At 38.1% G+C, this 12,612-nt stretch overlaps 1 protein-coding gene across 3 annotated transcripts; it reads right to left on the reverse strand.

Moving 5' to 3' along the window:
- Nucleotides 1–613: 613 nt before the first annotated feature.
- Nucleotides 614–12,080, reverse strand: LOC135198666 (uncharacterized peptidase C1-like protein F26E4.3). Of its 3 annotated transcripts, XM_064226471.1 has the most exons (12): nt 11,911–11,926; nt 6,440–6,702; nt 4,301–4,391; nt 4,171–4,252; nt 3,760–3,823; nt 3,210–3,396; nt 2,586–2,752; nt 2,288–2,422; nt 1,793–1,892; nt 1,562–1,655; nt 1,201–1,370; nt 614–1,019 (listed from the first exon to the last, which is right to left on the reverse strand). In XM_064226471.1, exons 2-12 carry the CDS (start codon nt 6,556–6,558, stop codon nt 870–872), a joined length of 1,359 nt encoding a protein of 452 aa, XP_064082541.1. In that variant the 5' UTR covers nt 6,559–6,702; nt 11,911–11,926; the 3' UTR covers nt 614–869. The 3 variants fall into 3 exon arrangements, with proteins under 3 accessions (XP_064082541.1, XP_064082540.1, XP_064082542.1); XM_064226470.1 differs by lacking the exon at nt 11,911–11,926 and having other exon boundaries at nt 615–1,019; nt 4,171–4,391; XM_064226472.1 differs by lacking the exon at nt 6,440–6,702 and having other exon boundaries at nt 616–1,019; nt 4,171–4,391; nt 11,911–12,080.
- Between the last annotated feature and the right edge of the window lie 532 nt (nt 12,081–12,612).

Genomic DNA, 12,612 nt, shown 5'->3' on the forward strand with positions numbered 1-12,612 from the left:
AATCTAGAACTAAATACTTTAGCCACCCATAAATAAATGACCGTTTTCTTCTCAATCATAGAAAATGTAATATAAAAATTAATTATGATTGTCTATGATAAATCACATAGTCGCTTAAATAAATATGTACCAGTGCTGTGTAAATCTTTATTAAAAACGTGAAAATTAGACCAATAAATAAATAAATAGAAGTTTCACGTCTCTATTGAACAGATTATAATTACAAAATGCATCTTCATGACAAGAAATAATCCAGTAAAAGGATGTACTACCCTAATTTATCAGTTTAAAAAATAAGTCATTGGTTTTTACTCAAAATGTACCATAAACATAAGCTACAATAATGTTCTTTTACAATCAAATATTCAACGAAAACCTTGGTATGGAAAATAACGACTTTTTTTTTCTATTGAATTTATTGTGACCTTGTTTGCAATAGACACGTACAACACAATACAGTAATAATACTAATTAGAATAATCAAGCACAAGTCACAAAGACGTTTCCGAGACGTGTATCCTCGTCATATCTAAGAGGAGAGACACGATATCTCGAAACATTTGTGAAATTCAATAATAATAATAAATAATAATAAATAAATAATAAATTAATAATAATAATAATAATAATAATAATAATAATAATAAAGCTCGTGGCGGACGGCCTCCATGAGACAAAATATAAGTAAGTGCTTTGTTGATATCTTATAAATGAAATGAATTTTAAAAGAATTATCAGGAAAACATGAAAAGTAAATAAAAAATACATGGAACAATTATGTTGACGAAGCTAATGATGGCCTTTCATACTTGTTACTGCTTAATTAATGAACTGAAAGTGGCCTCTGGGACAATTAATGACCTTCGGTACTAATAGTCCCCTTTAATGCCGTCCATGACGTTCGCAAGTTTGGCGCGGGAGGCAAGGACGAAGGATTCGATTCCACACTCGTTCGTCCCTCGTTTGATCCTGAAGTAGCCTCCTTCGCCCCACTGGGATCCCCAGGAGTTGGCCACGACCTGCAAAAAGATAAAGACAGAGATGACATATCACTTATTAATGTCCGTTCTGCTGTCCCACGGTTTCTGTTCCACGACTTCAAAACGGATATATCAGCAAAGCGCTCATGAGACTATATTAGATTTAACCACGCATATGAAGAATCCAATCCTATAGACCGATGATATCTCCTTTTCCTACCCAGTACTTGGTGGGGGCGTTCGAACCCATTATTCGGGAGCTCCCCCAGCCGATGATCCTTACAGAATGAGTTGCCGAGTCGCCTCCCTTCAGAAGATCGGCAGTAAGACCGGAATAGCTGTAGATGCCGCTGTTGTACATGAAGAGGTCGGCGTGAACGGTCATCAGGGCTGTGGACGAGAGGAATAGGAATCTGAATTGTCTCGTCCATATGCCAAATATACAATGGAAGCTGGCAAATAAACTTCTATAATGTGACACAATCTACGCAGTTTTGATGTTTATCTATTGAAACTTAGACTAGGAAGAAGACAAAGACGCGGGCCCGAAAAGCTAGTACTACTGGTGGCGTCTTATATACCTTGAACAGGTCCATTGTGCATGATCTCCCACTGGATGTCCTCCTCCTTGCCAGCAATTCGGTACGCGGGTTCGAACCTATATCGATCCTTGGCCTGCAAAAAGCGTGTAGGTATAGCAAGACAGAAAAATGACTGTTCAAACTCAGCTCCTATACAGATAATTCTCTTTTACTGTGTGTTTCTTTGACTCGCAAATTCTACCTCTGCCAAGGGGCAGCGATCGAACTCACCTGACACGTAAGCTTTGAAAGGTCATTCCCCTTAATGAGACATTTGGGCACGTTCCCGGAGTGTCCGCTCTCGTATTTGTAACATTCTTCCCTTACAATGCTGCAGAAAATGATTGAAATTATATTTATTACATATTTATTGTATTCTTTCATTGTCAGTTTTACATGTAGTACAGCAACGTACCAACACAAAACATACACTAAGAGGTCCATCAGTCTTATAACTAAACTTTGTTGGCTTAAATTATCATTTCTTGATTTTGATTGATTGGTTGACTGATTATGAAATTTATGTCTTGAACAACCAAGCGCCACAACCCATCAGGATTACTCAGCGCCATTTCTTGTTTTTGTTTAGCAATACATAAAAGGTGTTTACGACATCTTAGCGAGATGTCTCGCGCCGGATAATCTAAAGAGGATTAGAGCTATTAAAAAAGAATGATAAAAATATAGAAATCCATGAACACAACGAGAATGATTACGAAAACTTACCCCTGTGCTCTCAGATAATTCCAAGCCCTTTCTATGTGACCTCCCTCACAGCCCCTCTGACCTAGTTCCGCACAGCTGAGGATACTCTGGGCAGACAGTTCCATACGTTCCTGATCTTTGGCCAGAATCGATAGCCTGCGAAGCAAATCCTTTTGTGGGTTACTTTGTATATATACTATTTCATAAAATAAGTTATAAGCATCATCTAACTCGTTTTAGTAGGTGAAACACTGCCTATAGCTCGTGGTAGTCGATGTTTTATGGCAGTTTAGTTCGTTTCGTCGAAGGGAGAACTCACCTGTCCTGGGCTACTCCGAGGGTGGAGAACACCCACGAGGATCCGCACCATCTTTGGTCGGAGACTTCAGCTACGCGTCCTGCCCACTCAACTTTCTTCCTGGCGTCGAATCTCTCTGGAATCTTGGAGAGGTCCGGGTGGAGTCGAATCGGGTGCATTTCGTGCGACTGGTTTGTAACGAAAACAAACATTTTTCAGTCCGGATCTGTTATCGTTCGGGAGAACTTCTGATCTCGATAACTGATCCAAACGAGTTAAAAAAAAAAATTGTTTTACATGATGACAATGAACTTGAAGTTTGGTCTCAAGGTTATCATGAAGATACAGTTGTGTATTTTAAATTATTCATATTTGCGGGACTACTACGATCGACAATGCTTTGTGATAAAAACAAAATCTTCTTTGTAGATCCTGCATCTGTCGGTCCTAAAGTTATTACAGTGAATGAGAGAAGAGGAATGATCCCTGACGGTCACAGAAAAGAAGCTATTACTAATTTATCCATGAATAGAGAGGATCAGGAGCGTCCCTGGGATCCTTTTGACGTCACAGGAAAGAAGCTATTACTAGCTTATCCATGAATAGAGGATGAAGAGCATCCCTTGGACGCATGTGACGTCTTACCTTGTCCTGAGGGCCGAATGTTCCCGTCCTAAGCCTGAGACCGTCTTGGGCCTTTCTGCCCTCGAACTTGGAATGCATGGTTGCAGTCCAGCCGTACTTGCCTGGAGACTTGTTGATGGCTGACACGATGAATTCTTCCGTCATGCACAGGTCTTCCTGACACTCTAATAGCCCGTCGTCGCAGTAGCTGGGATCATGAAGATCAGTCATGAATTATTTGGATGAAACAACCTTCAGAATTGCATGTCTGGTGCGACTCGTATTTTTAGTAGTGCACAGCAATGATGACACCATGATAATTGCACATTTAATTTGCTCTCTACTAAAGAACACAACGAAAATGTAGTAAGCATAATGTTTTCGATTCCGATAGCGTTAACCCTTGAATTTGGTGCCTTTACTGCAAATCATCAATAATGAAAGTGTCCGTGAAAAGAAAACTGACAATAAAATCAAATGAAACTGGAACACAGAAAATCTTCAGTGAAAACTGTCTTCGTATGTGGGTACAAATGCTGCATTATTTTGTCTGAAAGGACATTTGTCTTACCATTCATTGCAGTTGATCTGTAAAGATTCCCCGTGTGGTACAACATTGAAATCTCTGGCGCAGGCTGGAAAAAAAAAAAGGTTCAATAAACAAGCATTCTTGAAAGCATGATGAATCAGTTCTTAAAAGCATGAAAATATGTCTTAAAAGCATAATGAATCTATTTTAAGTTACTGAAGGCTATGCTGCCTTCGTTATATTTAATTCTATCTTGCAAGCAAAATTTTCTGGTTACGTTCATTAACTGCTTCCTGCTGTAAATGCATCTTGATACGATAAATAAAGAAATAAATAAAGAAAAAAAGCTAAAAAGCTAAAAAAAACAAACAAACTAACAAACAAACAAACAAATAAATAAACAAATAAATAAATTAATTAATTAATCAATTAATTGTATCTAATACAACTTACTAGCTTTTGGTCTGTTGGCCTCAGGAAAGTCGTCATTGGAGCCAACATCAGGCAGCGTGTGGTTCCACTTCCAGCCCAGACAGACTTCGTAGAAGTCCGGGCAGCAGTCGCTGTCCTCGCGCTCCCAGCTGACCATACAGAACTCGTCGCAGTAGCAGAAGGTGTCCTGGATTGGCACCTGGCAGGAGTCCATGCGGCCATCGCAACACCCGGAGGGTTGCCTGAGGGAGAAGAAAAGGAGGCGACGCTACCTGAATGTTGTCTGGAGGAGGAGGCTTTGTTTTTTGATGCCATGAAATGGTCTCTGAAGAAGGAGAAGTGGTTCATGATGTCATCAAATGTCTGAAAGAGAAGGCTTGGTTTCCGAGTCATTAGGAGTTGTCCGCGACATCATTGCAGGTTTTCTAAAGAAGAAATGTTTTGTGTCATTCGATATTCCCTGATTAAGTAAACGTTGTTCGTGACATCATTCAATGTTCCCTGAAGGAATAAAAATTTTTCATGATGTCCCCAAATGTCTGACGGGATGTGATGACCTCCGCATTATCATTTTACTGACGTATTTTTGTCAAAGCTGCCGCACGTCATTTTGACCCGAGTGGAAACATAAATCAGAATAGATAAAGAAAGACCGAGGCCTCCACAGCTGATCTGGCCGGATGCTGTTCCTCCTCTCTATTTGTGGCGATGCTGATAACAGCTCCTTTTCTGTGATGGTGAGGGGAGACAGCCTCCAGTTTTGTATGTTTGTATGGTGTTTTGACGTTGCATGGAACCACCGGTTATTCAGCAACGGGACCAACGGCTTGACGTGACTTCCGTACCACGTCGAGAGTGAACTTCTATCACCAGAAATACACATCTCTCACACCTCAATGGAATGCCCGAGAATCGAACTCTCGGCCAACGAGGTGGCCCGCCGACACCATACCGACCACGCCGCTGAGGCGCTTCCGGTTTTGTATGTCATGCGAACGTTGACAAATAAAAACTGCTGTAATAGGTTCTCTAGTATTCTAACAAACATCAGATTAATTAATTTGTTTATCTACGTATTTTTTCATTTATTTGCTTGTGTAATTATTTGCGTTTTTGTCTTCGGGTTTGTTTCCTCATGACCTAAGTAGCAGCCACTATAGACAGCGATATGAATCAATTGTTAGGAGAGGGTGGAAAGTAAGATGGATGAAAGATAATATGAGCGGAGGTACAGCAAAAGGCTGCAGCTAGGGGCCGAAGGGACACTGCAATGCCTACAGTTCACCACGTGAGGTGTACTGATGGTAACCCCAACCCCGAAAAGGGGAATATTCACATGGAACAAAAAACACGTGAATTATTTACAGGAAGAGTAAAAAAAAGCAGAATAAAATCATAAAAAGAGTAAGAAATTAATTATAGGCCAAAAACCTTCATCTCATAAAAAAAAAAAAAAATCAAGAGATGTGGGAAAAGCATTGCAAGATTTTATTGATTTTTTCAGTACTAGCGGACACCTGTTTCTCAAAATTGCTTAATGTATATAATATTTAGCGGGGCTATTTCTTCTTATACGTCGAATTTCTTATGCTATTCCCGCTTTTTTTTTTTTTTTTTTTTTTCGTTGCATGACCCTTTCATCTGGGGTATTTCAGTATGTATGTGAGGACATGCTGAACAAAAATAAAAATAATTTTCCTCCAAGAACTAACGGAAGAACTTAAGTGCCTCAGTGGTGTGGTTGATATGGTGTTTGCGTTCCACCTCGGTGTTCGTGGGTTCGATTCTCGGCCATTCAATGAGGAGTGAGAGATGTGTATTTCTGGTGATAGAAGTTCACTCTCGACGTGGTTCGGAAGTCACGTAAAGCCGTTGGTCCCGTTGCTGAATAACCAATGGTTCCAGGCAACGTAAAAGCACCATACAAACAAACAACCCAGTGAGTTCAATATATGCAGTTTGTGCAAGTTCACAGACCAGCTTTATCTCTCGGAAGTTTATCAATTTATCATTCATGCAATTGCAAAATGAAGCACAGAGGAGACGAATAGAAAAAATATTTGAATCTCTACACGATTGTAAACTCGCTGCATACATCAGATTTTGGGGGCTCTCATCAGTGCTACTCTGGTGGAATTAATTACATCTAGAAATCTTATTGAAATCATTATAAGGAAGACAAGCACTAAAACAAATTTGGAGAAATTTTTTCTCCCTATATCTGTGCATACAGTAAGTTGCTATATATTAAATCTTAATAAGAAAGGACGCAGAATGCAATGGCTTATACCTGATACGGCAGAAGTTGCCTCCAATTCCGTGAAATCCTTGGCTCTCGACTTGCAGGAGGCCTGTGGACAACGTGAGGAAGACCCCTACAAAGCACGACCAGTATTTACTTGGCGCCATCTTGAAGAAGAGCTCTTCCAAGGACTCTGGAGAAGGCGAGACAGAAACAAACCCGTTCTTCCTCTCTTCTGTCGAAACGAACCCACCAACCGGCCTTCTTCTTGCAGGAGACAGACAAGACGCAGAAGCGGTCTCGATCCTGAACTGCCAGAAGATACGTCGGAAGGACCTCAGATGAGCGATATAAGTAGTTCAACTATGACGAAATTCCCTCATTCCAGAATGAGGATGAGGCATCCCCTCCCACTCCCCCCTCCCCGCCCCGCCACCATCTCTCTCTCTCTCTCTCCTTCATTCCCTCGATAACATGGTTCGTTTTGCTGCGCTTCCTGTCCGGTTATTTTGACATCACATTCACTGTGTAGCAACTGTGTCGATTTCTTTTTCCCTTCTACTTAGTCAGCTCTTCTTCTTCTTCTTAGTTATGGATCGATATAAGACAACGGTTTACCAAGCCAGAATTCATCTAGTATCGGCATTTTTTTAAAAAACAAAAATGACGGATTCCTGCCATTCGTTATACTCATACTGTCGCGAATGTTACGGCGACTTTCACTAAGGTTCGTACCAGTCCAGATGTTACGCGGCTGATAGCCCTACAGCCCTACCTTATTGGACAGGTTCCAGCCCGTACATAAGGACAACTCGATAGGTAAACATGTCTGATTTTAACAGTTTTTATTAGAAAACTAAACTCTACATTAAAAACAAAAAGGCAAAGGAATGAAGCGTGATCTTAGGTGACTCACCATCCTAAACTTCGATAAATTCTACGTGGCCACACGACCACTCAAAAACTGAAAATTTCGAAAAAAAAAACAAGTTGCACTTTTAAGTAAATAAATGACAACATTTCTTGGGAGAAACTAAGCAAGTTAAGCAATGGTCATGTTCAATTAGCCCAACGATGGCTACAAAAAGGAGCAATTACTTACTATGAGAAATCTTGGTAAATCGCCGCCCTCCATGCCCAAGTTCATACCCGCACACCACGTTCAAGACCCACAAGAGCTATTAACCCTACTACGTTAATTAGAAGCAGAACAGTGGAGATTCTACCCCTCAGAAAGTAGGGGGTGGGGGGGGCCAACTCTGGGGCAAAGATAATTGTTGGGTGGGCATCATAGAAAAGGTGACTGTAAAAATAATTACAATCTTGGAAACATTTTGAAACTCACGGAGGAATTAATTTGACTAAAGCTAAAGGTTCATATAGAATTTTGTTTGATTCCTAAAAGCAAAACAACTGTAAATCATCCATCTGATGTTTTACCTGACTTGCGTGATATGGAAATTTAACCTTCAAAACTATACATACAGTTCCAAACAATACGCAAACATTAAAGAATGGAAAGTATGTATAAAAATAATGCACATTTGAACCAAATAAAGAAAGTTAGTATAACTATATGAAATGAACAGATATGCACGGGGCATGTCATGACAATTCTGAAAAGGTTCAGTTTGACAATCAAAACTATATACGATCCCAACCAATATGCAATTATTAAAGAATGTTAAGTTTGTGTAATACACATTTGCACCACTCAAAGAAAGGTATTAACTAATGAAATGAACAGACAGATATGGACTATGTCATGACCATTCTGAAAATGCAGGTTTGACATTCAAAGCTATATACAATCCCAAACAATATGCAATTATCAAAGAATGACAAGTTTGTATAATGCACATTTGAACAAAGTAAGGAAAGGTATTAATTTATAAAATGAACAGACAGATATGAGGCTTATCATGAAAATTCTCAAAATGTTGTTTCGACATTCAAAACCATATATAATTCATAACAATATGCAATTGTTAAAGAATGATAAGTTTTTATAATACACATTTGAACACAAAACAGATATGGACCATTTTCGGGACAATTCACAAAATGTTTAGTGCAGTTTGATTCTACGATTATCATGTCGGCTGTCAAACTCATCTAAAAACTATCTAAGTCAATACTCTAAGCCCGCTTACTTTCAATTGATAATAATGCAGTGTTACTTAGTCTATCACTAGTCAGTGAATTTTTAAGAAATGTTTTTACTATTTCAACTTTGGAAAAACTTCTTTCACAAGAAGCACTAGTAACAGGAAGTGTTACAGCTATCAATAGGAACCTGTATAAGCAATCAAAGGCAGATTTATATGGATGGATAAATGACAAAAGCTCCACCAATGCTGTAGGTGGCTGAGGTTCTTTCTGGAGCAATTTCTTAACTAAAGGTAGCTCGTGTTTTAAATCAATTTGATTAGCTGAATATTATAAAGCAAATGACTTCAAGTCATCGTCATGTAAGAACGTCTGTCCTGCAAGACAGAGCTGAAATGCCACAGAAGATCACACATGAATCTTTGGAAAAACGACGATCTAATTCACTATTTAAACAGTCTAGTACTTAATACAAGATTGTGACGTGTTGTGATGACTTTGCTCCACAACTCTCTGGCCAGTTGTGTCCAGCATGATAAAATCACGGAGGTGTCGAGGTTTTCTTAAACGTTTTCTTGTGTCACTGTTGGTGAAATGTCACATTTTTTACAGAGTTCGTCAACCCTATTAGAGTAATTCTCAATTAAGTTGGAGTTTCTTACATCAGCTAAATCTTCCCGAAGGCAAGAAATAAATCTAGCTGCTTTTCCAAGGTCTGCCTGTTTGTCCTGCAGCTGCTGAGATACTTTATTTTTCCCAGAATTTCAGAGAAAAAACTGCAATAAACAAACAAATTCTGCATCCATCTGAGCAAGTAAACCTCTGGCAGATACAGCTCGAGCTCCAGTATCATCTGCAAAAGTCCTATAATATATTTCAGACGTAATGAAGCATTTTCATAGGAGACTTCCTTGTTTTTGCTGATGCACTTCAGACTTGAACAAGCCACAGAGCTATAAATAAAAAACTCTAATCTACTGTAAACATTGCTCGGGACTGTCAACATGTATGTTACGGACAATTACTAATATCGATTACATTATGCAACGGTACTACATGGGTGCAGCAGTTATGCTGGAAACAAGCCTTTGTAATAATTACATTTAGCTTGGAGTTTTCACCTACACTTTCATGACATGCTCCAGCGAATACAGTTACTGTGGTAACTTTGCGGTGTTGAAGTCGAATAATAAAAAAACCTTCATTTCTTATTTCTTAAGATATACATTTATCTTTATTTCAAGTGATGTATGAATTATAGATACAAAATTGGAGAGTTTTGTTAGTTTGATATGCAGCTTGAGATTTTGTTGTTGTTGTTGTTGTTGAAGATTAAATAAGCCAGCCTTGTGATGGCACGGACTCTTGCTCCTTAGATGGTTTTTATACCCGAGCGGATCGGGTTAGTCAATTTTATCAGCATTTGTTTTCTTCAAGAAGGAGACATTCCTTCGTTTTTCATATAGTTTAAAAGATCACAAGAATTTTGTCATTAAACAATGAGGGAGGAGAGGCGATGACTAATAAATGCGTATATGCAAAAAGGAACCATTTCACCACAGCCGAAAAATTCGTGCGGTAATTTTTTGCTATAGATACGTTGTCTTCGTAGTGTTTCGTATGTAAATAGAACTGGCGGCGCTTTATAATAATGTGGCTATATAGCCCATTGGGCACTGGGGCCCATCCAGCCAGCCATTCAGCGCCAGAGAGAAAGTGAATATAGAGGGTTTGAGCGGTTGGACAGCAAACCGAAGAAAGTAAAAGACCTCAAGAAGTAAGTTGCATCTAAGGGCCGAAGGGGCACTACTAACAACCTTCAGTGAAGCCTACAGTGCACCACGTGAGGTGCACTAATGGCAAAACCTTCCTGCGAGGATATAGATGAAGGCATGAAGCTTCTAGCTTTTTGCTCTCCCATGGCCTTGTTGCAACCCACTGCAGTCAGCTAGCTACCATTTACTTAGTTCAATCCTGTGGTCAAGAGCAGAATGGGCATATCTGATAGAGAAAATATATTTTAAAAAATTAGATCAATAAAACACTAAAAAGTAAATAGTCAAATAATTACGTAAGTAATAACTACACAATGGCAACAATAATAATTAAATTGATTTTAAAAAAAGGTGACTTCTTAATCCTGTTAGCAGAGGAGCCTGAATTGGAGGCATAATTTAGATAAAAACAAAGTTCTAAATGCTTTCTCTTTCTCTCTTTCTCTCAAAAGCGAGAGATTTCCAACGGAAATTTATGACTTTGGATAGTCGGGTTCATCTAGTACTACAAGATGAATAATGACTTAAGTAAAGGAAGTCATTTCCTTTCTAAAAATAAAATGTGTCAAAATACACGAAGAATACGGCATGAGTAATTCCACGAACGCCCTTTCATTGTTCTTTTCTAAACCAAGATTAAATCCCTTGTAAGTCTCTCTCTCTCAAGATTAATCCTACGTTTTCTCTCATAAAAAAAGCAGGACAAATCGTGTATAAGATTAAATATAACATTGGCATCATCTCTGAAAATATTAAACTTTGCGTCTAAATGACGGAGTAGGCTACCATCCGTCTGGCGTAGAGTTTCATTGACGTCAACGGAGTGGTAAATGTCATCAACGATTCAACAATCAAAAAGCTTATCGCCAGATTTTCACACTTGGAGCACAGTTGTTTGTCCAGCCAAGGATTTACTCAAGCACACATCCTGTGTGGTTGCATCAAGTTGCGAATGAGACGCATTATTCACACTGTTATCACACACACACAAACGCAAACAGGATACGTATTTGATTGGAGGGGACAAAACAGTCAAGACAATTTTAAATATTAGACAAGTTTTTATCGGTATACTTTGTTATATATTATTTGTTATATATATATATATATATATAGATCTATATATATATATATAATATATATATCTATATATATATATACAGTGGTACCTCGAGATACGAAATTAATCCGTTCCGAGACGGCCTTCGTATTATGAGTTTTTCGTATCTTGGAACACATTTTACATGTAAAATGGCTAATCCGTTCCAAGCCCTCCAAAAACACCCCAGTAAATTATATTTCCAGGCCTAAAACACATGTTCTAGGGTTACGACGGAAGAAATATGTCTCCAAAAAGGCAAAATACTGTACATACTTGAGTAATATTGAACTGCATTTAATGTTCAAACCCCATTTTTTACTGCATATATTAGGACTTTAGCATATGTCCCTAGCAATAAGCCTAGCCTATGTTAGCGGTTGCTACTGTAGCCTAGTCTATGATTCTGACATCTAAACCTAAGAGCTAAAAGCTTAGAATATGTCAATAAAATGTATAAATAATCAGTATGTACTCATTTCAAATAATTATTGATTAATCATTAACTATAATACACAAACAAAGAAAAAACAAACCTTCTAATCGATTGTTTACATTCTTACGAGTATCGAACGAGCGCCAAGCAATCATTTTTCCTAGCACACAGTAAGCCATAAATTGTCATTAATATCTCTCTTCAACTAATGAAACCACCAAACAGTATAATAACCATTCATTTCTATTCTTTATTCTATCTTTACCTAATGGAGATACCGAGTTACTGACAGCTGTAATGAAAGTTGAAACATACGTAATACGTAAGGTAATAATAAAACAAAGAAGAATTCTAAAAAATACCTATTTGTTGGCAGACTGATTTATTTTATATTTTCTGATATCTAATTCACAATTTTTTTATTAAATGTATTGCATGTACTCATTTCAAATAATTATTAAGTAACCATTAACTATAATAAACAAAAACAAACAAAAAGCTTCCAAACGTCTGTTTACATCCAGCACTTACTAATATCGAACGATCGCCAAGCAATCACTTTACACAGTAAGCCATAAATTTTCATTATCTCTCTTCAACTACTGAAACTACCAAACAGTATGATAACCATTCATTTCTATTCTTTATTCTATCTTTACCTAATGTTTTTTTTTTTAATAAATGTATTGCATGAGTAAGTTTTTCAATTTACAGCAACCTTTTACCAATAGAATACTTAAAGCACAAGGGGTAGATGCTGACCAATAGGAGAGCAGGACCTTATGGGGTGACTAGCATCAGG

This window comes from Macrobrachium nipponense, chromosome 22 (genome assembly GCF_015104395.2).
Source record: "Macrobrachium nipponense isolate FS-2020 chromosome 22, ASM1510439v2, whole genome shotgun sequence".
Classification (NCBI taxonomy): domain Eukaryota; kingdom Metazoa; phylum Arthropoda; class Malacostraca; order Decapoda; family Palaemonidae; genus Macrobrachium; species Macrobrachium nipponense.

Bases quoted from the DNA above. Each gene is read 5' to 3' on its own strand.
- LOC135198666 (XM_064226470.1), bottom strand. From the start codon at position 6,558: ATGGCGCCAAGTAAATACTGGTCGTGCTTTGTAGGGGTCTTCCTCACG. The intron at 3,824-4,170 runs GTAAGTTGTATT...TTTTTTTTCCAG, and splicing joins GGCCAACAGACCAAAAGCTA to CCTGCGCCAGAGATTTCAAT. The intron at 1,893-2,287 runs GTAAGTTTTCGT...CATTTTCTGCAG, and splicing joins AATTATCTGAGAGCACAGGG to CATTGTAAGGGAAGAATGTT.